The sequence below is a fragment of the Megascapheus bottae genome, chromosome 36, assembly GCF_031878675.1.
Source record: "Megascapheus bottae isolate mThoBot1 chromosome 36, mThoBot2.hap1, whole genome shotgun sequence".
Lineage (NCBI taxonomy): Eukaryota > Metazoa > Chordata > Mammalia > Rodentia > Geomyidae > Megascapheus > Megascapheus bottae.
In genome coordinates this window covers 7376014-7401899 of record NC_143544.1, presented here as the reverse complement: position 1 = coordinate 7401899, position 25886 = coordinate 7376014, and the positions used below count along the sequence as shown (strand labels likewise).

The window sequence follows — 25886 nt, the reverse complement described above, 5'->3', positions numbered from 1 at the left end:
ACCTAGCTCAGGAATTTCACTTGGAGATAAAAGAACCTGTGGCTGTATGTAACGCTTCGTTCCCTGGGGTGTATGTTGGAGGCCAGGATTCTGAAGAACTTTCTACCACAATCCCCGGCACCGGAAGCCAGGATGGAGAAAACAACCTGGTAGTTAGTGGCAGCTAAAACGCTCCCGGTCCATTTATTGGCCACATGAGGTGGTCGTCAGAAGACTTAAGTAGAAGTTTATGATGGGAACTATTACAACAGATGCCCAGCAGTATAAGTAGTTGGACAGAAGTGAACAAGGCACTAGAGGTCTGAGTTCAGGAAATGCATAGAGCAGGCAGGAGAGGCCTGCTGACCTGTGAGGCTGTGAGGCGGGTGTGACCTCTGCCCCCCAGACTCAGTGGAGTTGAGCGTCCAGCTCGTACTTCTCGCAGAACTTGTCAGTGAAGGGGATGCAGGTGAGGAACTCGCACCACTCACAGCGGACGGGGTAGAAGTAGAAGAGGATCACCAGGCCAGCCAGCAGGCCCAGGAACACTGCTTGAAAGATGATGATTTGGCAGCGTTTTCGGTACAGGTCAAATTTGCCAAAGCTGATGTAGGGCAGAAAGGCAAAGGAGAGGAAGAGGCCGCTAATGAAGCCTGAGATGTGGGCAAAGTTGTCGATCCAGGGCAGCAGCCCAAAGGCAAAGAGGAAGAGCACCACAGCTAGCAGCTTGAAGAAGGCACGCCAGGGTCTCGCCAGGATCTGCCAGCTCTGGAAGAGCTCCACGAAGAGGCAGGCCAGGATTCCAAATTGAGAGCCAGCAGGGCCTACCTGCGGGCAGTAGCATTGACTACGAGTCAGGAGGGCTGTCCACCTTCCCAGCCTGCCTCCCGAGACCCAGAGCACATGAGACTGAGAGGAGCCCCGTGGAGAGTCTCCCAGACCAACACTAGTGGAGTTCATAGGTACGCACGGAGCACCCCCGCCCAGGGAGGCAGCCTCACCTCTGCCCGGTATGGCAGAAAGATGGCACTAGCCAGGTTTCCAGTGACACCACTCAGCAAATAGATGATGGCTATGCGATGCCAGCCTGCCAGCTTCTCCAGGTCACGCAGGACTGTCATCTGGAAGCAGACGGACACCAAGCAATGCAGGATCCTGTGCATGGGGGTACCATTAAAAGGTGACTTCCCCCACTTCCAGCCAGCCACTCCTGGGGCACTTAAGACCACCCACCAAGCCCACAGTTTGACTTGCCCAGCGTGCAGGAAGAGAGAAAGCCACAGACGGTAGAACTGATCAGGCACTTCGGGGTTGAGGAAAGGAAGGAGGCCGCACACGTCATCCATGCAATGCACCTGTGCAGAGTGGTTAATCAGCCTCTACATCGGGGCGGAGGGTAGGGGGGAGGCTGGAGACGTGCACACATACACACGCACATACCCTCAAGGCCTACCTGAGAGCAGAGTGTGGCCTCTTCGTGGAAATAGCCCCTCATGAAGTCACAGTATTCCCGGGAGGTGATCTCACACCTGGAGAGTCAGGCTAGGGTTTGGAGGGTGCCACCTTGCAGGAGGGGACTGCTGGAGTCCAGGGACAGGCACTGTACCCTGTACCCTCACACTACCGACACACCGGTGTTGGCCCTCTCTCACCCCACATATGCAGGAAGCTTGGTTTATTCAGAACTTAGTGAGGGAGAATGGCACAGCTCCATGACAGTGCTTGGTCCCCCAGGACCCAGCTGCACGGGTCCACCTTACCTGCCTTTGGTACCGATGCAGCAGGGCCGGCCTGTTATGACACAGTCCATGTGAGGATGATTAGTATGGTTCCCAGCACTGTTTTTGGTGCAAATCTGGGTCACAAACAGGAGCAACTGGGGTAAGGGCCTCTCCCATCCCTTGGCCAGGCGTCCCGTTTGGCACCAAGGCAAACAAGAAAACTCACAGGATAAAAAATACACTTCCTTGACTTCCAGCATATTGTTGCACCTGAAGACTAAGCTGAGCCATGTGCAGTGGCTCACGCCTGTAATCCTAGCTACTCAAGAGGCTGAGATCTGAGGATCGCGGTTCAAAGCCAGCCTGGGCACTGAAGTCTGTGAGACTCTTATCTCCAATTAACCACCAGAAAACCAAAAGTGGCCCTTAGCTCAAGGGATAGGACAGTAGCCTTGAGCTAAAGAGCTCAGGGACAGCACCCAGGCCCAGAGTTCAAGCCCCACAACCGATAAAAAAAAAAAAAAGATTAGACTGGTCTCTGGTCTGTGTGCCAAACTAGAATATTTAGCTCTACCACCCCCACCATGTCTCCATCTTTTATTTATTTATTTTCCCCATTCCCCCAATTCTGGGGCCTGAACTTAGGCTCTGGGAACTGTCCCTCAGCTTCTTTTGCTCAAGGCTAGCACACTATCACTTGAGCCATAGCACCACTTCTGGCTTTTTCTGTGTATGTGGTACTAAGGAATCAAACCCAGGGCTTCATGCGTGCTAGGCAAGCACTCTACCACTAGGCCACACTCCCAGACTAAGAGGTCAATCTTAATGGGTAGGCTGGGCCAAGGCCAGGGATAGAGCATCTGAAAACATGAGGCGGTACCCTCCAATGGGTGCCCCTACCAACATGACTCCCCAGCAGCCCCCTGTCCCAGCTCACCGGCCACTTGGTGATGTCTTCTGGCCACTCATGTGGATCCTCAGAGGACGGTTCATCACACACCCTGCATGCACCCAGATGTGGTCAGATCCTGCTTATCCCTTGGCACTGGCGCCCTCCTGCCCAAGCCAACAACAGGGGAACACCTATACCCCTCACACAGGCAGAGACCAAGGCGGGTAAGAGGACAGCAGCAGTTCTGACCTGGGGTCCTGGTGGCAGACAGAGCCAAACTGCCTCTTTTGGCCAGCAAGGTCTGGAGCACTGGGATGGACAGGCCACTTCACCCACACTGCCAGCGTAGACTGTGGGGACACCAGATCGGTCTCTGGTGAGAGCATGCCCCGTGCACACTTCTGAGCCATGTGGGGGCTCAGAAGCAGGAAATCAAAAGCAAAGCCATCAGGTTCCATGTGTCTTCCCCCACACTTAATCCTTACAGAAATGCACAGCATACAGGGAGAGATGACAGGAAACAATAGCAGAATTCCTATGTAAGAACAGCCTCTCCTGAACTGAGAAACTGGTATTACCTATGGCACTTCTGTATAAGATGTAAACCGGGGGCCAGGAGTTTAGCCTAGTGGTAGAGTGCTTGCCTAGCATGCACGAAGACCCGGGTTCAATTCCTCAGTACCACATACATAGAAAAAAAACCAGAAGTGGTGCTGTGGCTCAAGTGGTAGAGCTCTAGAGAAAGTCCAAAGACAGCGCTCAGGCCCTGATCTCAAGCCCAGGACTGGCAAAAAAAAAAAAAAAAGATGTAAACCTTAAGGACTGATAAGAGCTCACCCAAGCCAGGACCGAATCAAGAAGTCAAATGGTGAAGTCCAGAACTGGGGAAGCAAGAGGCATGAAAGGCACAGGGCCTCAGGTGACACACGCTGACTAACAACCACAGTAAAAGGTAAGTCAGAAAGCCTAGTCTACAAGTGGTATGGACACTGCAGACAGGGGTGGGAGCTGGGGGACTCACCGAGCACTCCTCCTCAGAAGTCTGCACACAGCCAGACCTGTCATTACGCACACAGCAGGCCGAGTGCTTCTCCCGTTCGCGTGCAGCATGGATAAAGCTGTGTACCTGTGGGTCCTGGCGCATGCATGGTGAGAACTTGGCACCCAGGTGAATGAGGGCCTCCTGTGGAGAAGACCAGCAGCTGCAGCCCCAGACTCCTGCCCTCGAGGGCATTTCCAGGCTCACCGCCAGCCCTTCCCTCACCGAACTGGGGCCGATCCAGAAGTTCTCTTGCTGCACATACTTGACGTTCTCATAGACACCACGGTTCCGTAGCACCTGGCAGATCAGAAACAGGGTTCAGACCAGATTCTGGGCCCTCTTCTCCCAGGGGGGAGTCCACCGCTAGATCTCTAGCCATCGGGGCCTGGGAAGAGGGCTGAAGCTCACCGAATCCACTGTCTCGTGCTGTGAGAAGCCCACGGGCGCAATGCCATAGATGCACACAGCCAGAATGGTGACGAGCGAGTGGACGAAGGTGAGCCAGTAGGTGAAGAAGGGCCTGTGAGGCAAGATGTCAGTAGGGCACCTTCCCAGCCAGAGCCCTGAGCCTGCCCATGAGCCTTCACTGTACGCCTGAGCTTTGCCCAGCGGGCCCTACCTGTGGTCATCCATGTCCTCGATCTGCCGCTTGACGTAGCTGTCGATGCGCTTGCGGTAGGTGCGGTTGGTGAGCCGACCCACCATGCCCAGCCCGTAGGGCCGCTTCTCCCTGGCGAAGAGCTTGCGCACGGGCACGGCGATGCGCTGGCCCCGGCGGGCCCCTGCAGTGCTCACCACCTCCTGCCGCAGTCTCACCTTGGGCTGGGGAGCCAGCGTGCCCCCCTCCTTCTGCTTCCGCCAGCCTCGCTCCAGGGGCCTGGAGAAAAACCGTGGCTTCGTTTACCTCTTGTTCGGACCCCATCCAGCCGATGCAGGCTCCAGAAGTGGCTCCACGACTCCAAGTGGCAGAGGTAGGGCGGTAGCCTTGAGCTGAAGAGCTCAGGGACAGCACCCAGTACCAGAGTTCAAGCCCCATGACCACCCAAAAAAAAAAAAGGGGGGGTTCACCTTCCATCCCCATCACATCACCCGCCTGTGGCACTCACAGCATCAAATGGCTTCGCTCAAGCTCAGTACGGCCTAGGGCCCCGCCGGTGAGGTCTGCTTGCTCTGAGGCTTTTTCCCAGTCCTTAAGTGCTGCCTCTGAAGGGGACTCGAACACCTCATCCGGGTATGTGGACAGCTCTTCGTGAAGGACACCTTCCTGAGCAAACACAGGCAGTCAGGATGGAGCCAGAGGCGGCAGGAGGTGAGTGAGTGATGCCACCAGCAATTCTTACCCGGGCAAAGAAGGATGTGTCCAGCTCATCGGGAAAATCCACCGTGTCCTCCTCCAGGAAGCTGGCTGGCGTGAAGCTGCGACGCTGTGCCCGGCGCAGGGTGCCATCCCTAACGGAGCGGCCCTGAGGGCAGAGGAGGTCACCACAGGACCCAGACGCTGTGTCTGCCCCCAACTCCATCCCCGACCCCCACACCAACCTTCACCAGTGCTGCAGCCGCCCGGAAGCTCATCTTGGCCACAGACTCACGTTTGCGCCGCCTGGGGAACCGATTGAAACCTGAGCGGGAACTGGAGAAGGAGCAGAGGGAGGCAGCTCCGGGCGTGATGGGAGTGTGGGGGGCGCTCAGGCCATCCGCAGCGTCATCTGCCATGCGGAAGGCCCGGCCTCGGGCCAAAGGGTCGATGATCTGGTGAAGGCCAGGAGAGAAGACAGGTCAGCGCCAAGTGTCTCTGAGCGGCTCGGCTCATTCCTTAGATGGAAAGCGTAACTGCGCTTCTCTTGCTCCTCACAGGCCTTGGACACGGAGAAGGGTTCCTCTTCCTCTCCCCCTGCACTGCTGATCTACGTGAGACGTTCTCTGCCCGGCTCACCCCGGTAAGGACCCAGATCTGTTTTCCCCTCTCAGGCTCCTCTCCTAGCAATCTAGCTGCCTTCCTTCCCAACAATCCCCACTCCACAGAGCCGACGTCTGCTCAGGCTGGTGGGGGCCCCGCCCCACCCAGGGAGTGTGATGCAGAGCTTACGGGAGCAACAGGAGGAAGCACACCTTCTGCATGCCCAGCTGGCATGGGCCCACGTACAGTGGGGGCGGCGTCTCCGTGCTGGTCAGCGACACGTTGTCTTGGCTAGGGAGATCCAGTTCCCGGATGACCTGGGGCTTAAGCTTCCCATAGCGCTGGCTACAGTGACGGAGGCTCTTGCGCTGCCACTTCTGGGTACTGTCACTGTCCTTGCTCACTCCAAACCAGTCAGCTGTCCCCCTGACAAGGGAGGAACTTAGCAAGGGGCCATTAGATCGCCCCTCTTCGTAGGCATGAGCCTCAGAAGCCACCCCCTCGGGCAGCATGCCCAGCTCCAGGCCTCCATTCAGCCCAGGACCAGAGTCCACAGAGAGGAACTAATTACAAAGACAAAGTCCAGCCCTAGCCATCCCTGGTTCGCTAGTTTCCTACCAGATCACCCTACAGGTCTTGCCCAGTGGCGTTTCTCACAGGCTCTCATCCCTCCCTGAGTCCAGAGAGAGAAGTCAGCCTGACAGCAGCCATAACCAAGGACCCCACAGAGCACAGACCACAGGAGCAGCAGGGTCAGGCAAGCTGCCCACAGTCTTTGGACATGCAAACACAAAAATATTGCCATCATCTGCCATTAGGAGCCTCAGAAAATGCCAACCATTCATGCTGCATCCCATGCACATGCCAGTAAAGAAAGTACCAACACACTTGTGATCTGCCTAAGGTACCTGAGCAGGGACCAAGAGAGAGACTGGCGCTGTGGGGGGACCCCGTGGGCGGCCCTGGGGCTCAAGAGGGGCAGAGTGTGGACACGCCCAAAGCGTACCTGTCGGCTGTGAGGGGCCAGAGCATTAATGCCGGGGAGACAGAGTGAGTTCGAGGCGGGGAAAGGATGGCAGGGTACAGTTAAGTCCCAAGAACAGGAAAGAGAGAGAGAGTCATGTGAGGACCGAGATGGAGGAGAAAGCTGAGGCAAGGGCTCCGGAGCCATTCCCAGCCCCGATACCCACAGGGTGCCCACCTTGGCCCTCTGTCCCCGTGATCCCCACCCCCTGGCCCCTGTGAGTGGCCAGGGCGAGGATACCTGCGAATGGTCTGTGTGATGGACGTCTGCCGCTGCAGCACGGGCCGCCGGGGCTCGTGGTGGGGGGAGGGCCCGTGGGCCGTCTCCGCGGGCACACTCACACTCCTCAGGAAAACCTGGCGCCTCAGGGGCTAGACAGTGAGAGCATGGTGAAGGGCCTGGCAGAGCTCACACACAGCCCCTGCCAGCCAGAGCCTGGTAGGCACCCTACCTGCAGAAAGCTGGGCTCCTCTGCGGCTGAGGGCACCACCGCCGGGATGTCCAGCTTGAGCCAGGGTGGCTTCTTCCGCTGCAGACTGCTTGTGCTGTCCCTCCGGGCCTCACTCATGGTTCCAGGTGGAGCAGGCGGGCCTGCAGGGATGAAGAGCTGATCAGTAACAATAACCCTGACATGTCTGACGCCGTAACGGGCCCAGGCAGGGAGCAGGAGAAGCTGCGATGAGCCTGCCAAAAGCACTGACATGCTCCGTATCTACCGGCTTCTCCAGATCACGTCTCAAGACAAGTAGCCTCGGTATATCTGTGAGTATATGGTTCCAAGGAGAGTGTCGCGAAGAAAAAAACTACAGTGCCAGGAATGTGCTCTAGTGGTAGAGTGCTTGCCTAGCTTGCGAGACGCCCTGGGTTCAATTTCTCAGTACCACCTATACAGAAAAACCCAGGGGCTGGGAGTTTGGCCTAGTGGTAGAGTGCTTGCTTGCCTAGCATGCACGAAGACCCGGGTTCAATTCCACAGTAACACATACATAGAAAAAGGTAGAAATGGTGCTGTGGCTCAAGGAGTAGAGCGCTAACCTTGAGGAAAGTCCAAGGACAGTGCTCAGGCCCTAAGTTCAAGCCCCAGGACTAGCAAATAAATACATAAATAAATAGTCAGAAGAGGTGCTGTGGCTCAAGTGACAGAGCACTGGCCTTGAGCAAAAAGTATCTAACGGCAGTATCCAGGCCTTGAGTTCAAGCCCCAAGATTGGCAAAAGAAAAAACATTACAAACGCTCAGGACGCTAGGTTCATTTTCCCCATAGTACCACCCAACCCCAACTAAAGACGTGCCACCTTTCAACAGATGGTTGTCATCGCTGTCAGGCACAGGTGGCCGACCCCTGTGATTTTAGATACCAGAGAGGCTGAGACATGGTTGGACCATAGTTCAAAACCAGCTGGGCAAAAACGTTCACAAGACCTCTTCTCAACCACATGTTGAATGAGTCTTCCCAGCTGTGCACGACGTATTCAACAGGCAGGTGGTGGTCTAGGACCCCGTTCAGGCTGGAAGCAGAACCCTACCAGAACATACCCAGTGTGAGAAAGGACTGGAAGCATGGATCAACAGTCCAGCATCCACCTAGCAAGCACAGGCTCAGCGTTCAACCCCCCTGTACACACCCACATTTTTCACTTATCACTTAAACACGTCCACTCGTGTGTGTGTGTGTGTGTGTGTGTGTGTGTGTGTGTGTGTGTGTCCTGGGGCTTGAACTCAGGCCCTGAGTGCACTCTCTGAGCTTTTTTGCTTAAGGCTAGTGCTCTACCATTTGAGCCACAACTCCACTTCTGGCTTTTAGGGTGTTAGTTGGAGATAAGAATTTCACAGTTTCCTACCCAGGCCGGCTTCACACCACGATCCTGAGACCTCAGCCTCCTAAGTATCTAGGATTGTAGATGTGAGCCGATGGCACCTGGCAGCACATTGACTTTTACCTTGCTTTTGGAGCACTATTTGCCTTTTTTTTTTTTTTTTTTTTGAGTGAGAGATAGGTAGTTATTTGGCTGTAAGAGTCTCTTGGGCTTTGATCCTCAGCTCAGTCTCCTGAGTAACTAGGATTACAGTTGTGAGGCTCCAGTGCACAGCTCTTTGCTTTTTGAAAGCAGATATTCACAAAATTAGGGTCGGAGAACCATTACAGAGCATAAACTTACTTAAACACAATTGACAGAGCTTCAGCTGTGCATCAGCTGAACTGTGTAATATATACACAAAAACCTTGGTTTTGAATTTTTATTTTCTTTGGGCAGGGTGGAGGTGGGGGGAGACAGTATTGGGGCTTGAACTCAGGGCCTGGGCACTGTCACTGAGCCTCTTGTGCTCAGAGTTAGAGCTCTGCCACTTTGAGCCATAGCACCACTGCTGGTTTTCTGGTGGTTAATTGGAGATGAGAATCTCATGGACTTCCCTGCCTGGGCTGGCTTTTGAGCCTCAATCCTCAGATATCAGCCTGCTGAGTAGCTAGGATTCTAGGTGAGAACCACCGAGCCAACATTTTTGAGGATTTATTATTTGAAGATTTACTATATGGGGTTTTAACCAAGCTTCATCAAAGTAAAAATAAAATGGGGCCAAGAGTTTGGCCTAATGGTAGAGTGTCCACCTAGCATGCACGAAGCCCTGGGTTCGATAACTCGGTAACACATACACAGAAAAAGCCATCAGTGGCGCTGTGGCTCAAGTGGCAGAGCACTATAGCCTTGAGCAAAAAGTGTCCAAGGACAGTGCTCAGGTCTTGAGTTCAGTCCCCAGGATGGGCAACAAAATAACTTTTGAAAAATGTAAAAAATAAATACATAAAAATAAAATAAAACCTCAAATAAGGCAGGCTTACTGCAAACCCACAGAAGCTTTGAGCACATACCACCAACAATACACCTGGTGAGAACCAGGCGCCTGCGCGCCTGAACCTTACAGGAGACATTTACAGTTCATATAACATCAACCCTGTATAAGTACACGCACGCTCTGTGGGGTAGGCAGAAAGGACAGCAAATTAAATTGGCTTGGCGGGGTCTTGTGAGGCCCCGTGACATGACAGCTGGGCAGAGGCTTCAGGGAGTGAGGATTCTGCACAGCTGGGCCACGGAGCCACTGACAGAAAGGGCCACAGGACCAGACCTGTGGGGCTCCAGCCCATCAATACAGCACATCTCACACTCTCACCACCAGGTTTGGCAGCATGCACCCCAAGTGGCAGTGAGGCTGTTGATGCAGATGGGGGAGCACGCAGGCACCAAGGTACAGGAAAAGACCCCAGCGTACCACGGGAGTCTGGGTCTGTCCTCCTTGGCATTCTCAGCCAGGGTGCTGATGGCATGCCTGCACAAGTCCCTCCTGGGGGGCCACAAGGGTCTGGGGAAGGTAGATGCAAGGATGGAAGAGCCTCTGAGCACAACAAAGACATGGATGGAGGTGGGGTCTTTGGAAGGCATGAATGGTAGAAAGCACAAAATTCCTCTGTCTCTTCAACATGTGCACAGCCCAACAGTTGTACTATCGGGTGTGTAAGCCAAACGCTGATGCCACCGGATACGGCTGCCACCTGGGGAGTTACTCTCTTTTCTTTTGTCAGTCATGGGACTTAAACTCGGGGTCTGGGTGCTGTCCCTGAGCCCTAACACTTTGAACCACAGGTCCCTTCCGGCTTTCCGGTAGTTAATTGGAGATCACGGTTTCATAGACTTTCCTGCCCGGGCTGGCTTTGAACTATGATCCTCAGACCTCAGCCTCTGAGTGTCATGCCCAGCAGCCAAGGCTTTCTTTCTGAAGGCTGACTTCTTCTCCCTGCGTTCACACGGCCTCTTTCAGGGTCATGGGATCAGGGAACATTTCTCCGCCTCAGAGCTCTCGCCTACCACACTGGGGAGGGTGAATCTGTCAGGAAGGTGAGGCAAGATCGCAATAAAAACTAAGCCATGCCAGGCTCAAACATTTGAAAATACCATTCGCACAGCCCAGCCCTGGGACCCAGAGCCCCTTCCTAAGAGAGGCAGAGTCCTCATCACCCATCGAGCCCCGGCCTCCATTCAGGGATCATGTAGACCGAGTATAGTTACCTGCTAAAGACAGGAGGCCAGGAGTCACATCTAAGTCTCAGAGAGGCCAGGAGTGTGGCCTAGTGGTTAAAGTGCTTGCCTAGCATGCACAAAGATCCAGGTTCGATTCCTCGGCACCACATACATTGACAAAAGCCAGAAGTGGTGCTGAGGCTCAAGTGGTAGAGCTCTAGCCTTGAGAAAGTCCAAGGACAGTGCTCAGGCCCTGAGCTCAAGCCTCAGATTCTGTGAGGGTTCTGCTGGAGGGAACCAGGCAGTCAGCTCACCAAGGACAGCTATGCCTGCAGAGCCAAGCAGGTAAGGGCCAGCAGCCAGACAAGATGGGGACCCCAGCCCTCTAGGAAGAGATAGAAGCTACTGTCTTCAGTCATATGACCCACCAGCCACCTGACCTAGCCAGACTCTCTCTAGTCACCTGGCAAATGATCAAACCATTAGGCTGGTGGAACGGGGTCAAACATGGCAACAGGGGACCCTTCTGGGAATCCACAGGGTGAGTGGTGGTGGCCAGATGGCTTGCAAGCAACCCTTGCCACCAGGTTCATACACTCCGATCTTCTGTGTCTTCACACCTTCTTTCCTCATTGCCCTACACATGCATTCCCCCCAGCTTCCCATGTGTCTGAGGATCTGTTCCTCAGGGAAGCCGCCCCACCCAAGAGACATTCCTTGCCCAAACACAGAGTAGCAGAGGACAGTCACCAATAGTAGTGGCGATGGTGGTTCCTCAGCTGGGCCTCAGCTGGTCCTTCAAGGGGTCTCTGTCTGCCATGAATAAGAGCACGGACAGCTTGCAAAGAGAGTGGAAGGGCTGAGAGCTGTGCAGTGAATCCAGTCCCTGCCAGATTTCCTAAGGTCAACCTCCACCCAAACCCTCCTCCTGGGGTAGAGGAAGGCAGGTACAAGAGAACCCAGACTTCTTTAGATCTAAAAGCAAAGCAAGGACCCCCACACTTTCCTTAGTGCTATATCTCCAGCCTGTTCCATCGCTGTGAACCCTGTTGCTTCTGCAAGCCTCCAGTTAGCTGGATCCATGAAATACTGGGGAAGGGGCAGACCCAGGCAGGACAAAGTATCCAGGCCAAGGAGCAGGGCTGCCTGCATACAGCAGCTCAGTGTCCAGGCTCCCACAAGCACACAGTGGGCTCTTGTTCCCCGACAGCCCCAGGGACTCTTCTACTTTGCTGGGCCCAAGTACAGAGGAGGGGCTGTGGAAGGGCTGTCCGCCTGGGGTCATGTGGCATGAGTCACTCCAGCACCCTCGGAGACGCCCAAATGGGCATCTAGCATGATGAAGCAGGAAGTGCTGGGAACAACCCTAGGGACGAGACTGAGTCAGGAGTGGCATGGAACAGGGGTGCCTTTCAAGTGCTCCACGCAGCTCAGAAGAGGAGGGATGAGGAATGTCAGGGAGCCCAAGACTGGGCCTGTTGGAGTCCACTCTGGAGACTGCGGTGCCACGGTGGCTGTCCCAGAAGACGCACTTCATGGGGGCACGGGTAGCCCAGGACTCTGGACAGGTCTCGGGTTTGCATGTGAAGGACCACAGGTGTTGACAGTGGCTGGCACACAGGAGGTGTCCGTTAAGTGCTGCCTACGGGCATATGGGAGCTCTGAGAGGAGGAAGAAAGCAGTCAGAGCTGCAGGTGGAAGCTAAGGGCATGAGAAGGCCTTAAGAGTAGAGGACCTTGCAGTGGAGCCCTTCCAAGATGGGGGCCCAGTAGGAGCCAGGCATGCTCGGCACGGGTAACTCACACATGGGGAAGAAGCTCAATGGAAAGCCAGACCACGCAGCAAAGTCCATGAGACGCTTCTGTGTGTGTGTTTGTGTGTGTGTGTGTGTGTGTGTGTGTGTGTGCCAACCCTGGGGCTTGAACTCAGGGCCTGGGCACTGTCCTTGGGCTTCCTCAAGGCTAGAGCTCTACCACTCGAGTCACAGCACCAATTCCAGCTTTTCTGTGTATGTGGTACTGAGGAATCAAACCGAGGGCTTCACGCATGCTACACGAGCACTCTACCACTAGGCCACACTCCTGGCCCTCTAATTAACCACCAAAAGTCCAGAAATAGAGCTGTGGCTCAAGTGGTAGCAAGCTAGCCTTGATCTAAAAAAGCTTAGGGGGGCCGGAGTTTGGCCTAGCGGTGGAGGTGCTTGTGTAGCATCCGTGAAGCCCTGGGTTTGATTCCTTGGTACCACATATATAGAAAAAGCCAGAAGTGGGGCTGTGGCTCAAGTGGCAGAACATTAGCCTTGAGAAAGCCCAAGGACAGTGCTCAGGCCCTGAGTTCAAGCCCCAGGACTAGGAGAAAAAACAAAATGGGCCAGGAGTTTGGCTTAGTGGTAGAGTGCTTGCCTAGCAAAAAAAAAAAAAAACGCTTAGGGACACTAACCAGCTCCAGCTCTGGGACTAGCACCAAAGGGGATGGGGTGGGCAGCTCAGAACCGCTGGGAGTCCAGGAACATGTCAGCCACTGCCAGTGTGAAAGTACATGGTTAAGGGCCAGGCAAAGCTGCTGCTATTGTCTGCTTTAGTCCCACTCACACCCTGGTCCCTGACCCTCTGTTTTCTCTTCCAATCTGGTGCTTCGCCTCAGTTCTCCTTGGGCAACATCACAGCTCTGTAGTCTACATTCTAGTTCTTCACCACGTGCTACTGTCTGGTAAAAGGAACGTTTCCTAGCTTCTCTGTGTCTCCTTGCCTCATCTGTGAGCATCATCGTCTTGAGACTCCCTTTGTAAACCACAAAGCAGTCCTCAAAGCACACCTTGGTCCTCCATTTTTCTGCGGGAGAACCGAGTCTCAGTGTGTAACAGGGCAGCCTGATATCAAGCCAGTGGTCTCACAGCACCTTCTCCCTCTCTTCAGGATGCACCAGATCCCTGCCTCCTCCCATGTCCCTATCATCTGTCACCACGCCAGAGAGGCATGCAGAGGACCAGGAACCAGAGCTTTGTACTGCAGTCTGTGAGGGAGGTTGCTGAGGCCAGGTCAGGAGTCCCTGCCAAGAGTACTCTGGGCCCTGACATGGAAGGTGGCACACAGGGGGGCGAGAGTAGCCACCCACAGGGAGGGCAACATGCCATGGTCCAGCCAGCACAGCTGGCCTAAGGATCACTGACATCCAGAGTCAAAGCTCCTGACGAAGTTTGGACCAATAAGAGACACACCTGGGGGAGGGCGGATGTCAAGGTTCAGGACGCCAGAGCCAAAAGAGGTAAGAACAGCCGTATCACTTCCTGGATGTGAGCTACCTGCCGACTGGATACCAGTGCAGCCCAGCTGGGTACCAGGAGTTAAGAGACAGCACATTCCCCTGCATGGCAGGAAGCAATACTTCCTAGCAAAAGCAGAGTAAGACTAAAGGAGCTCCTGGAAGGGAAACTAAGGCAGCAAGAATGGCTTCCATCACAGAACTTAGCGCACCTCCCTCAAACCTGATTCTAGGCAGACCTGGCAGTACAAGTCTGAAATCCCAGCACTCAGGAGGCTAAAAAGTAAATAAAAAGGTCCTCACTAACTCCTCTGATCTGTCCTAACCCACAGAAGAGAGCGGTCCTTTATGTCCATCTTAGCGACACACTGAAACCCAGGCCAGTCACTGCCTGAGGTCAAGGAACGTCGAGGGACTTCAGCACCAGAGCCAGGCAGGTCAAGTAGTGGTCAGCCGGAGCTGAGCTGGGAGGGGCCCTGTCCTCCTGCGGCTGTGGGAGCCCCTGGGCCCTTCAGCACCGGGCTGTCAAGATTCTCAGAAGCCCCTCAGCTCAGTCGGGAAGGAGTCACTCACAAAGACAACACAGAAAACATGCCGAAGACAAGGGCTCCCTGGCTCGGAAAGAAAGTCTAGCCCACCAGAGAAAGCGGGGGGCCGCAGCCCACCCGGGAAGGGGCTGAGGCCCTGGGGGACCCTCAGAGCCAGCCGTCCCTAGAAAGCCAGCTTCCCAGGAAGGGCGCAGGCCGGCCGGAGCCCCCCGGCCATGGAGCTGCCAGAGGGCTGGCAAAGGAGCCCCAGGACGGACACACTGCCTTGAGCCTGCCAGACCCACCACACCCACGGTCCTGCCTCCCGGTGGGAAGAGGCCCCCGCCCGCCACCAACGACTCCAGGGGCGAGGACTCCGCCCGGCGACCCTGCAGCCCCATCCTCCCGGCAGGGGTGGGAGCAGGCAGAACCCAGCCGGGACTGCCCAGACTTCTACTGGGCGAAACCTGAGCAGCCAGTTTCCTCCCGGAATCCTCTCCCGTCCAGCAGGAAGGGGGCTTTCCGGGGCCGGCAGGAGGCCTCGCCCACCCTCCTCAGGGGCCCAGAGAAGGTCAGAGGACACGCGGACACGGGGACACGGGGACATGCGGACACGGGCACACGGGGACACGGGGACACGCGGACACGGAGACACGGGGACACACGGACACGGAACACACGGACACGCAGACACGGGGACACGGGGACATGCGGACATGGGGACACGGGGACACGGGGACACGGGGACATGCGGACACGGGGACACGGGGGCACGCGGACACGGGGACATGCGGACACGGGGACACGGGGACACGGCGGCACGCGGACACGGGGACACGGGGACACGGCGGCACGCGGACACGGGGACACGGGGACACGGGGACACGCGGACACGGGGACACGCGGACACGGGGACACGGGGACACGAGGACACGGGGACACGGGGACACGGGAACACGGGGGCACGCGGACACGGGGACACGCGGACACGGGGACACGGGGGCACGGGGACACGCGGACACGGGGACACGCGGACACGGGGACACGCGGACACGCGGACACGGGGACACGCGGACACGGGGACACGCGGACACGCGGACACGGGGACACGCGGACACGGGGACACGCGGACACGGGGGCACAGGGACACGGGGACACGGGGGCACGCGGACACGGGGACACGCGGACACACACACCACCCACCCCGGGCTCCCCGCGCCCTCCGCGGAGGCCGCCCTCGAGGGCCGCGCTCTGGCCCCGCTCGCCCCGCGCCCCCTTCCTCGCCCAGGCGGGAGCCGACTGTGGCTGCTGCTCGTGGCCGCGGACCGGCGGACGCGGGCCGGGCCGCCCCGCCGGGGCCCGGACGAGGTCCGCCCTCCGCCGGGCCCGACGCCGCCCTCCTCCCGGCCGGGCGGGGCGGGCGCTCCGGACCTCGCCGGGCCGCGGGCGCGGGCGCAGGGAGGCTCTGCCGACAGAGTCGGCGGGCGGAGCCGGACCCGGGACCCCGGATTCGATCCCGATCCCGACCCCGGCCCCCGACCCCGACCCCGGCCCCCGGCCCCGATCCCGGCCCCGATCCCGCACGCCGACCCCGACCCCGGACCCCGGCACCGACCCCGACCCCGGACCCCGGCCCCCGGCCCCCGCACTCCGACCCCGGCCCCGGACCCGGTCCCGGGCCCCGGGCTCGATCCCGACCCCGACCCCGGATCCCGACCCCGGACCCGGACCTGATCCCGCACTCCGACCCCGACCCCGGCCCCCGGCCCCCGGCCCCGACCCCGGCCCCGACCCCGACCCCGGACCCGGACCCCGGACCCGGACCCGATCCCGGACTCGGACCCCGACCCCGGACCCGGACTCGATCCCGACCCCGGCCCCCGGCCCCGACCCCGGCCCCGCACTCCGACCCCGGCCCCCGGACGCCGCCCTCCCGGGCCCGGGCGCCACTCACCGCCGCCGCCGCCGCCCGGGGTCCTCGAGGCGCTTCCGGAGGGGCCGCCGGGGCCGCCGAGGCCGGGAGGGCGCCCGCGCCGAGTCCCTGGCCGCGCCCGCCCGCGCGCCGGCCCGGCCCGCCCGGGAATGCCGGGGAGCGAGGGGCGTGCGCGGCGGGGCGGGCCGCGAGGGGCGGCCGCGTGAGTCAGGGCTCAGGAATGCGCCCGCCCGCCGCCCGCCCCGGCCCGGCCCGGCCCGGCCGCGGAGAGACGCCTCCTCCTCCGCCTCCTCCTCCTCCGGGGAGCCCGCCGGACAGACGCCCGGCCCGGCCCGGGCCTGGGCCTTAGTGGCTTCGGCCCTGTGCAGAGCAAAGCCAGCCTTGTCCTGCTAGGATCCGTGATTGAGTGAGGGGGACGGGATGCGGGACACGCGCGTGCACACAGACAGACAGACACACAGACAGACAGACAGACAGACAGACAGACACAGGGTCCTCTGTCTACACCTGCCGTCAGCCGCAGGGCTAACCTGGAGTTCCACCTCTAAGGACTGGCTCTTGAAGCCTTCTCTTCTTCCCGTGAGTCACTCAGGCCTCGGACATCCACAACTAAGTACTCAGGAGCTGGCCCCATCACCGTGCTGCCCAACCCACCCTTGGGGCCGAGTAACACTTCCCCTCTCAGAACGGCGTTGCTGATACCAAAAAAGTCAGCAAAGCTGCATCCAGTGGCCAGTCGCACACCATGTTCTACTCGAATAAAATATGGCACTAGGCCTTACAGCCTGGGCAAGGGGCACAATCCTTCTGTATCCTTGACCATACTATGAGACAGTTCCCACACAGTTCCTACACAGAAGGAGACTTGGCAGCTTGAGAGAGACAGAGAGAGAGAGAGAGGGAGAGAGAGAGAGAGAGAGAGAGAGAGAGAGAGAGAGAGAGAGAGAGAGAGAGAGAGAGGGAGAGAGAGAGAGTGGTGGGGGTTCTCTAGGAGGAGGGGTGACTACTGGTGTTTTGGGGACCTGAGGTGAGAGGAAGCAATGCTCAGGTTTCCTGTAGCCACCACATGCCTAAGCAAACCCTGTGCCAGGCCTGCGGACGCGACTGTCTCCATACCTAGCATTCTTGACCCCTGCCAAGGATAGGCTGGCCCTTCAGGGCCTGAATGCCTAGACTAGAATGGCTGGGCCAGCAGTGGTGTCATTTCTGGAAAGCTAGACACATGCCACAGTGGGGCATCTAGTTATCTGTGGGTCCCCTCTCTGCAATGGACACTATGTAGTGGCATCCAGACCTGCGATCTAGAGACTCATCTCCAGCTGCCAGAAGCACCAGCTGAAGCTGGCCCACACCTGTGGACAGGCTTACCTGATCCAATCCAGGAGTCTCTTTCAGAGGCAGTGCTCCCGAAAGAAGATGGTCTGCGGTGAGTGGCAAAGGCTTCCAAGAGTTCGTCCTCCCTAGGATCCTGCAGTGGCAAGCTCTAGGGGTTTCTGCAGCCGTCCTTTTGCTTTCTCTTTCCTTTCCTTCTTTTTTTCTTTTGCAAGTCCTGGGGCTTGAACTCAGCACCTAGGTACGGTCCCTTCTCCTGCTTCTCCTGCTCAAGGCTAGTCCTCTGCTCAACAGTCCCTTATGCAAACCCTGTCACCTTTCACTGGTGCTCCTCCCAGGTGCATGCTTCCTGCAGGCAAATCCCCATCTCCCATGCCAGTAAGCCTGAAACTTCAGGCTCATCACACCCTGGTCTCCTGAACAAGGATATCAGGGCAGAGTGAGCAGAGGAGAGCAGAAGAACATGTGTACCCAGTCCACAGAGACACATGCTTCCTCAGACTTGCTCTCAGCTTCGGGCCTCCCTTACTGACCTGTGGTGTGGTATAAGAAGCCCAACACGGAATCTCTATCCCTTTGTTCATTTGTTGTGGAAAGGTGACAGTGGGGAGGGGCGGGCTAAGTGTCTGGGGATGGACCTTGCTTCCGTGAGTGAGAGAACGGGGAGCCCTAACACTAAGAGGACTCCTACAGCTATTCTGGAATCCTCAGCTGAGCTTCTGGGTCAGCTCCTGGCTTCTCAGGACCCTGGGACAGGTCAAAAGCCGCTGTCCACACCTAGGAAGCAGAGATGCAGGGATGGGCCCGGGACCAGCTGCTGGCTAACTGGGGAGGAGATGGAAGGGGGCCCAGGCAGACACATACTTAAAGTCATAGACTGTGTGAGGCAGCTGCCCCCTCCCCATGGCACTGGGCTTGGCAAGGAAATCCCAGTAGGGTCCTGGGCCCAGGGGCTAGCAGCCTTGGCAGCACAGCTTTCGAAGGGGACATTGTGGCACACTCCACCTCTTAACGGGTGCGTAGCAGCTGCTGGCCTCCCCCATTCCCGAGAGTAGTGTAGCCAACTCACAGGGCCAGACAGGGTGGCAGCAACCATCCCATCTGGACACACAGGAGCCAAAGCCTCTGGGCAGACCCTGCGCCAGCAGGGACCAGTGCAGAGACGAGTGGGGTGGGGACACGGACCGCACCAGCCCCACACCCGGGCCAGCACGTCTGCAGTGGGACGCTGGGGCGGTGGCCGGGCTGCCACTCCACGAGGGAGCCCCCGGGGAGGAGGAGGGAGCCCTCGCTTGGGTGGTGGCCGCAGGGGTCCGGGGGAGCCGCCCCGCCCAGGGCTCGGCCCGCTCTTTGGCTCGGGTTTGGGGCGCACGGCCTCTCACCGCGCCCCGCCGTCCCCAGACACGCAGTGCAGCGCGCGCCGCGGGGCGGCTTCCAGCGGGCCCCGGCGGGGAGCGGGGAGCGGGGAGGGACTCCGGAGGGCGGCGGCCCCGCCTTCCGCCCTGCCCGGCCGCCTCCCCGCCAGCCTTCAGGGCCCGGCGCCTCGGGCACGGCTCAGGCGAGCCCCGGGGAGGTTTCCAGAGCCGCGCGCCGGGCCCGAGGCCCGCGGGCGCGGAGGACCCCGGGGAGCAGCGGGGAGGAGCCGCCCTCCGGGCCGTGGGTCCGCCGCGGAGCCTCCCGCCCGCCCCTCCCCCTGCGGCCCGGCACCTCCTCCCCGCTCCTCCCCTCCCGGCGCTGGAGAGGCCCTGGGCCGGGTCCCGGGGAGGGCGCATCCCCCACGCCACGTGAAGGCCGGGGGCGGCAGGACCCCTCCTCCCCGGCCCCCGGCCCCCGGCCCGCGCCCGCTCGGACGCCTCCCGGCCGGCGCCCAAAGACGGGGCGGAAGGCTCGGGGCGGGGGGCGGGAGGGAGGAAGGAGCTGGACGCCGCCCCTCCCGCGGCGCCTCCCGCGCAGGCGCGGCCCCGCCCACTCCACCCCCCCCCCAGCCCCGGCTTCCGGCGTCCGGGGACGCGCGGCTCGGGAGCCCGGATGCGAGCGCCGCGCGCGGCCCGGGGGCCGGGCGTCCCCGGCGGCGGCCGTGCGGCGGGGGAGCCCGACGCGCCTCGGCGTCCGGGACGGGCCGGCGCCAGGGCCGCGCCCCGGGTGACCCGACGCGGCGGGGCCGGCCGAGGACGAGGCCGGGTGAGGGCCCGGGCTGCGGAGACGCTCGCGTCATCGCCATTCCGGGAGGCCGGCGCGGAGCCCTCTCTCCACCGATCCCGGGAGGCCGAGGAGCTGGGCACAGGCCGCGCCTCCGACGACAGGGAAAACCAGCGGCGGCCTGCGGGGGGCCCGGCCCCCGCCGTCCACCCGCGAGCCGCCGCCTCGGGAGGAGGGAGGAGGCCCCGCGCAGGCCGCCCCGCGCCCCCCTGGTGACTCCACTTCTGCTGCGCAGAGGGCGGTCGGGAAGTTGCCACGGTCATGCCCGGAATGCTTGGGATGGGAGTCGGCTGGAGACCGGTGTGCCACATCCTGGGGACCCTTCCCAGGCCTCTGGCACACTGGAGCAGGGCAGGTGGCGTCCAGCCTAGCATTCCTCTTCCTGGTCAGGGTTGTGTACCAATAGTAGGATTCCAGAAACAAACAGTGCTTTCCTTTGCGTCCGTGTGATGAGTGGAAGTCAGAGGGTCCTAGCCCGCTTGGCTGGCTGGCTGGCTGGCGGATCAGGGGGTTCTGCAATCCTGGGCTGCCCAACCGAGCATCTCCCATTTGTGCAGGGCAGTTGGGACAGTGAGCCATTCATCTGTAAACACTAGCCCATTATCATTGCCTGTCATTTCCCCAGACCCCCGAGGCTACTTGTGTCAACTGTAACATTCTGCTGCTTCTTAACCTATGAAGTTGGCACTGAACTCTGCAGATGAGGAAACCAAGGCAGGCAGATCAGCCCGACCTTACCACACAACTTAAAGAGCTACTACTTAGAGATCTAATGTTTCCCCTCCATTTTCAGCTTTCTCGAAACATAGGACAAGCAATGCAGCAACTGGCAGAGGCGGAGGAGCAGCAGACTCTATCAGACACAACCCAGGCATCTTCTCCTAGGGAGCCCAACTTGGGACGACCCTTGACCCTGGGCCTGCAGCGCAGCATCTATTTCTCCACTCCAAAGGATCGTGTTGTGCAGCTAGGGCCAGAGTTCTTCAACCGACCAGCAGTCCCCTTGGCCCAGGCACTTCTGGGACAGGTAACGTTTGTGCAGAAAGGTGATCTCTGCTAAAATGCTCATCACTGGCCTGAGAGTGTGAGCTAGCGGTAGAGCGCTTGCCTAGTATGCATGAAACCCTGTATCTTGGGTATCACATACACAGAAAAAGCTGGATGTAGGGCTGTGACTCAAATGGTACAACGCTAGCTTCAGAAAGCTTAAGAAGAGTGCTCAGGCCCTGAGTTCAAGCCCCAAGACTGACAAGAACAAAAGCAACAAAAACACTCATCAGTGTTTAGGCACCTTGGACCCTATCCCTGGTTGGCCCTCCCTGTGCTCATGCAGATGCTGCTTTGCCCATACAAGTTCCTGGATAGTTGGGTCTCCGTTATCTGAGGTCACTGGAAGGAAAAAAGGAGACCAAGAGTGCTGTTTATCCTGAGTAGTGAGAAGCAGCAGTGAGTCCAGTTCTCGCCCTGGCAATGCTATGAACAGCTGTATTGTTACCCTTTCCCACCTGGGGATAGAAGCTCCATCCATGTTCCACGTGGAGTCTTCCTCAGGAAAGGTTACTTGCAAAGACGGTGGACAATACATTAGGTATCTGTGCTGAGCCTCCTGTCTGTTAGCCTAGGCAACGCTCTGGTTGGGCTTGTGTGTATGATAGCCATGTGATCATTTTAGGTACATGGAAGTGGATGTGGCTGCCACTGAGTTGCTAGCATCAGATTTGCTTAAGACTGGGCTGGAGATGTGGCTCAGTGGTAGAGCTCTGTTTTAGCAAGCATGAGGCCTGGAGTTCAAACACCAATATTGCCACCAAAACAAAGAGAATTGCTTAAGACCTCCCTTCCTGCTGTGTGGTTCCGTATCAGTGTTGGCTTCCCCTGAGGAAGCTCAATATAAGGTGAGGATGTGCATGCCAGGCACACCAGAAGGGAGAGGGCCCAACCCGATAGCATGTGCACACAGCCAGAGTCAGCTGGGTCTTGCCAAAGCACAGGCCTGGCCTTCTGGGTCTCTTAGGAGTCCCATGGTCCACTTTTGTCTTTTTCCCTAATGTGTGTGTATGATGCTAGTTCTGCTCAATGCTAGCACTCTACCACTCGAGCTATCTCTTTTGTGGTTAACTGAAAACTGTTACACTTTCTTGCCTGGCCTGGCTTTGTTGATGGTGGTCCTGGGGCTTGATTTCAAGGCCTGAGCACTGTCCCTGAGCAACTTTTCCTCAAGGCTAATGCTCTACCACTTTGAGCCACAGCTCCACTTCTAGTTTTCTGGTTGTTAATTGGAGGTAAGAGTTTCATGGACTTCCCTGCCCAGGCTGGCTTCAAACCATGATCTCAGCCTCCCGAGTACCTAGGATTGATTATAGGTGTGAGCCACCGGCACCCAGCGACATGACCTGTCTTTACCAGTGATTCCACTGGGCTCACGGCTAAGTCCAACAGTGTGGATGGATGTGACTAGCCCGTACAGCTCTAGTGGGAACCTTGGTTGAGTCAAGCCTGGGCTCCTGGCACAGGGGCAATGACTGCTGGCCATTTTCAGAACCATGGTCTCGGATGGAGCACTGTATGGTGGTTAGTCCTGCTGCTTAAAAAAGCCTCTGAGCTAGTGGGGGTCAGCTTAGGTAAAGAACCTTTGTGGCTGCTTAGACAGCACTGGATGGGGACAAAATGCAGCTCTGGAATTCCCTAGGTGGCTGAGTAGGGTCCCTATGCTTTTCACACTGTCTGGCTTCATGCTGAACGTGGTTCTCAAGAGAATCCTACAAGAAGAGATGGGAAAATAGAAGTCTTGTGAACATCGAACTTACAAAAATCCCCAAGCAATGGGTGACATAACAGCCTGTCATCTAAGTCAGCACTTAGTGAGCAAGGCTACAGTATGATGGCCAGGCAAAGACTAGTGGCCTTGAAATGGAGGCACAGTTCAAAGGGGGTAGAGTCCAGTCTTGAGTAAAAAAGCCAAGCAAGTGAGCAAGGCCCTGAGTTCAAGCTCCAATACCAGGTGGGAGGGGGGAGAGGTAGCCACAGCAACAGCAGCTTTTCAAGCTCCAAGAGGCACCAGAAGCAGGATGGAGAAAAAAGATGGGAGGTCCTGCTGGGCTTAGAAACCTAGGATACATCCTGAGCCTAGAAGAAGTGCTCTGAGCTGGGGACAGATGAGGCAACTCATCCTTATAGCTCTGAACAGATGGACTGCCCACAGGTCCTTGTCCGGCAACTTGCTGATGGCACAAAGCTTCGTGGCCGCATAGTGGAGACGGAGGCATATGTGGGGCCAGAGGATAAAGCTGCCCACTCAAGGGGTGGTCGACAGACCCCTCGCAACCGCGGCATGTTCATGAAACCTGGGACTCTGTACGTGTACATCATCTATGGCATGTACTTCTGCATGAATATCTCCAGCCAAGGTTAGTGGTCCTGGACTCGGGGAAGCAAAAGGTAGAGCCCTTCAGCTGGCAGCTGAGACACCCCAAGAGTAGGTAAGCAAGGAGGAGCCAGGGTGAGGTGCTCTGGTTGCTTGTCATGGGCCAAGGTTGGCTCAAGGGGCACCATAGGGTACCGCCAGTTGCATTAGTTGCTCACCATGACCAACTGGCCTCAGAGCCCAAAGCCCAGTACCAGGATAAGTATGGAAGGGACTAGTTGTGGGTAATGCTAGATCCACTTGTGGTGAACTGGGCTAACTCGAAAGCTTCACTAGTCTATTTTGAGGTCTGGATTAGTTCTCACGCAGGGTCAGTTCTGTCCCTTTGGCGAGGTTTGGGTGTTCTGGTATCTAGGAGGTAGAGGGAGGCTGACAATGGACAGGACAGCTGCCACCACAAAGAACTCTGCCTCTGGTACCTTCCAAGGTACCTGACTCCCAGGTACCTTGGAAGGCCAGAGGTGCACAGGTGAGTGGCAGCAAGTATCCCAAGAGAGCAGCCTTACTGTACAGTCAGGGATGCTCTGCTAGGGTCCAGGTTGTCACTGCCATGGCTAAGAGCCTTTCCAGAAGTGTAGGGCAGGAAGACTTTGGGCATCTCTGTCCTCATAAGGCCACTGGGCCCAAGAGCGTCAGTTCACCATTTCTAGTAGTCCCATCTGATAGAAGGCTGGGCTGGAAGAGGCTTCAAGGAATCTGGGATCTTTCAGGGAATCTCCTACTGCCATGTGTCCCTCCTGGATAGGGCTCTCCCAGCATCTTGAATTCACCAGTTGCTACTCTGCCAATGTACCAGTTTGGCCAAAGAGATACTAAGGGGGCATGGTTAGAAGGGGAGCCCTGGAACCAGGCTGGGGTAACTCCATCCTGGACAGGGAGCGATTCTCGTCCTGTGGGGTCTTAAGGCTGGTTGCATACCTAGCATCTATTAAAGGACTAGGAGAAGGCAAGCCACGGAGAGAGAAGGCTGCTGTTTTTACGTCTCTCTAGCTACTTGTGGTGTCATGAGAGCAATGGTGGAAGTCTTGCTGCATACCAGAGGCTCTCAGAGAAGGCTCATCTGACTTATGAATGTGGATATGAGGAAAATAGAGGCAGGTGGAAAATCTTTCCTGCCAGGCATGTGGCTTATGCCTGTAATATCCTAGCTACTCGGGGGGCTGAGATCTGAGAATTATAGTTTGAAGCCAGACTGGTCAGGAATGTCTGTGAGACTTACCTCCAATTAATCGTCAGAAAACTGAAGGTGAAGCTGTGGCTCAAACTAGTAGAGCGTTAGCCTTGAGCAAAAAAACTTAGGGCCATGAGCAAAAATGCTCAGGGCTAGTGCTCAGGCCCTGAGTTCAAGCTCCACAACTAATGAGAGAGAGAGAAAAAGAGAGAGAGAGAGAGAGAGAGAGACACAGAGAGAGAGAGAGAGAGAGAGAGAGAGAGAGAGAGAGAGAGAGAGAGAGAGAGAGAGAGAGAGAGAGAGAGAGAGACACAGAGAGAGAGAGAGAGAGAGAAAGAGAAAGAGAGAGATCCTTGGTGCCAGAGTGCGTGGACCCGGAAGGCAGTTAGTGCAGATGTACATGCAGAAAGGCAACTGCACTACCCAGGCAACACTGGATGTACACAGGCACAAGGAGGGCAGGGAGACATGGAGAATCTGTTTTTTTGTTTTTGGGTCCTAGGGCTTGAGCTCTGGGCCTGGGTGCTGTCCATAAGCTCTTTAGCTCAAGGCTACAGCCCCACCTCCCAGTTTTTAGTGATTAATTGGAGATAAAAGTCTCACGTTCTTGGGCCGGGAGTTTGGCTTAGTGGTACAGTGCTTGCTTAGTATGCCCAAAGACCCGGGTTCAATTCTTCAGTACCATATATAGAAAAACGCACAGAAGCAATGCTGTGGCTCAAGTGGTAGAGCTCTAGTCTTGAGAAAAAAAACAAGGGCATTGCTCAAGCCATGAGCCTAAAGCCCAGGACTGGCAAAAAAAAAAAAAAAGGTCTCACTTTTTTTAGTGCCCAGGCTGGCTTTGAACCACAGCCCTCAGATCTCAGCATCCTGAATAGCTAGGATTACAAGCGTGAGCCACCATGCTCAGCTTGAGAATCTAATTTTTAAGTTATGTGTGTCTGCCACAGGAGATGGGTCTTGTGTCCTGTTGCGAGCACTGGAGCCCCTGGAAGGCCTGGAGACCATGAGACAACTTCGCAGCACCCACCGGAAGGGTGCTGTCAGTCATCCCATCAAGGACCGAGAGCTCTGCAGTGGCCCCTCCAAGTTGTGTCAGGCCCTGGCCATTGACAAGAGCTTTGACCAGCAGGACCTGACTCAGGACAAGGCTGTGTGGCTGGAGCATGGATCCCTGCAGCCCAGTGGACCAGCTATAGTGGCAGCAGCCCGTGTGGGCATCGGTCAGGCAGGGGAATGGACAAAGAAGCCCCTGCGCTTCTATATCCGGGGCTGCCCGTGGGTCAGTGTGGTGGACAAAGTGGCTGAGCAAGACACACCGGCCAGAGTATAGAGCCTGCTCAGAGAACTTTTTTTAATTGTTTAAAAGTCAAATAAATACTTGGTTTCTAGACAGCTTTCATCAACATTTCAGATACACCTTTGCTGACAGGAAAGGACAGCAGCACACCCAGTGCGCAGACACCCA

The 25886-nt window shown here is 57.4% G+C and overlaps 2 protein-coding genes across 3 annotated transcripts; one reads left to right on the top strand and one right to left on the bottom strand.

Annotated features, from left to right (window-relative positions):
* Window positions 1-153: 153 nt before the first annotated feature.
* On the bottom strand, window positions 154-18136 carry Rhbdf1 (rhomboid 5 homolog 1). Its single transcript, XM_090325054.1, has 18 exons — window positions 17661-18136; window positions 7007-7146; window positions 6796-6926; window positions 5744-5957; window positions 5174-5383; window positions 4975-5097; window positions 4741-4898; window positions 4254-4511; window positions 4043-4154; window positions 3857-3931; window positions 3614-3775; window positions 2842-2942; window positions 2638-2701; window positions 1740-1834; window positions 1433-1508; window positions 1234-1334; window positions 981-1134; window positions 154-807 (listed from the first exon to the last, which is right to left on the bottom strand). The coding sequence occupies exons 2-18, from the start codon at window positions 7121-7123 to the stop codon at window positions 388-390; spliced, it is 2571 nt and encodes an 856-aa protein (XP_090181180.1). The 5' UTR covers window positions 7124-7146; window positions 17661-18136; the 3' UTR covers window positions 154-387.
* A 1498-nt stretch (window positions 18137-19634) lies between these two features.
* Window positions 19635-25811, top strand: Mpg (N-methylpurine DNA glycosylase). 2 transcript variants are annotated; one of them, XM_090324907.1, is made up of 4 exons: window positions 19635-19805; window positions 20617-20850; window positions 23026-23230; window positions 25369-25811. In XM_090324907.1, exons 1-4 carry the CDS (start codon window positions 19653-19655, stop codon window positions 25749-25751), a joined length of 975 nt encoding a protein of 324 aa, XP_090181033.1. In that variant the 5' UTR covers window positions 19635-19652; the 3' UTR covers window positions 25752-25811. The 2 variants fall into 2 exon arrangements, with proteins under 2 accessions (XP_090181033.1, XP_090181032.1); XM_090324906.1 differs by having other exon boundaries at window positions 19673-19805; window positions 23011-23230.
* The last annotated feature ends 75 nt before the right edge of the window (window positions 25812-25886 follow it).

What these genes read in the sequence shown, in the direction of transcription:
- Rhbdf1 (XM_090325054.1), bottom strand. Translation starts at nt 7,123, where the DNA reads ATGAGTGAGGCCCGGAGGGACAGCACAAGCAGTCTGCAGCGGAAGAAG. An exon ending in TCTGGATCGGCCCCAGTTCG is followed by an intron (nt 3,776 to 3,856) that starts GTGAGGGAAGGG and finishes TCTTCTCCACAG; the next exon opens with GAGGCCCTCATTCACCTGGG. An exon ending in GTCTGCCACCAGGACCCCAG is followed by an intron (nt 2,702 to 2,841) that starts GTCAGAACTGCT and finishes GGGTGCATGCAG; the next exon opens with GGTGTGTGATGAACCGTCCT.
- Mpg (XM_090324907.1), top strand. Translation starts at nt 19,653, where the DNA reads ATGCGAGCGCCGCGCGCGGCCCGGGGGCCGGGCGTCCCCGGCGGCGGC. An exon ending in CCGGCCGAGGACGAGGCCGG is followed by an intron (nt 19,806 to 20,616) that starts GTGAGGGCCCGG and finishes CTCCATTTTCAG; the next exon opens with CTTTCTCGAAACATAGGACA. An exon ending in CCCAGGCACTTCTGGGACAG is followed by an intron (nt 20,851 to 23,025) that starts GTAACGTTTGTG and finishes GACTGCCCACAG; the next exon opens with GTCCTTGTCCGGCAACTTGC.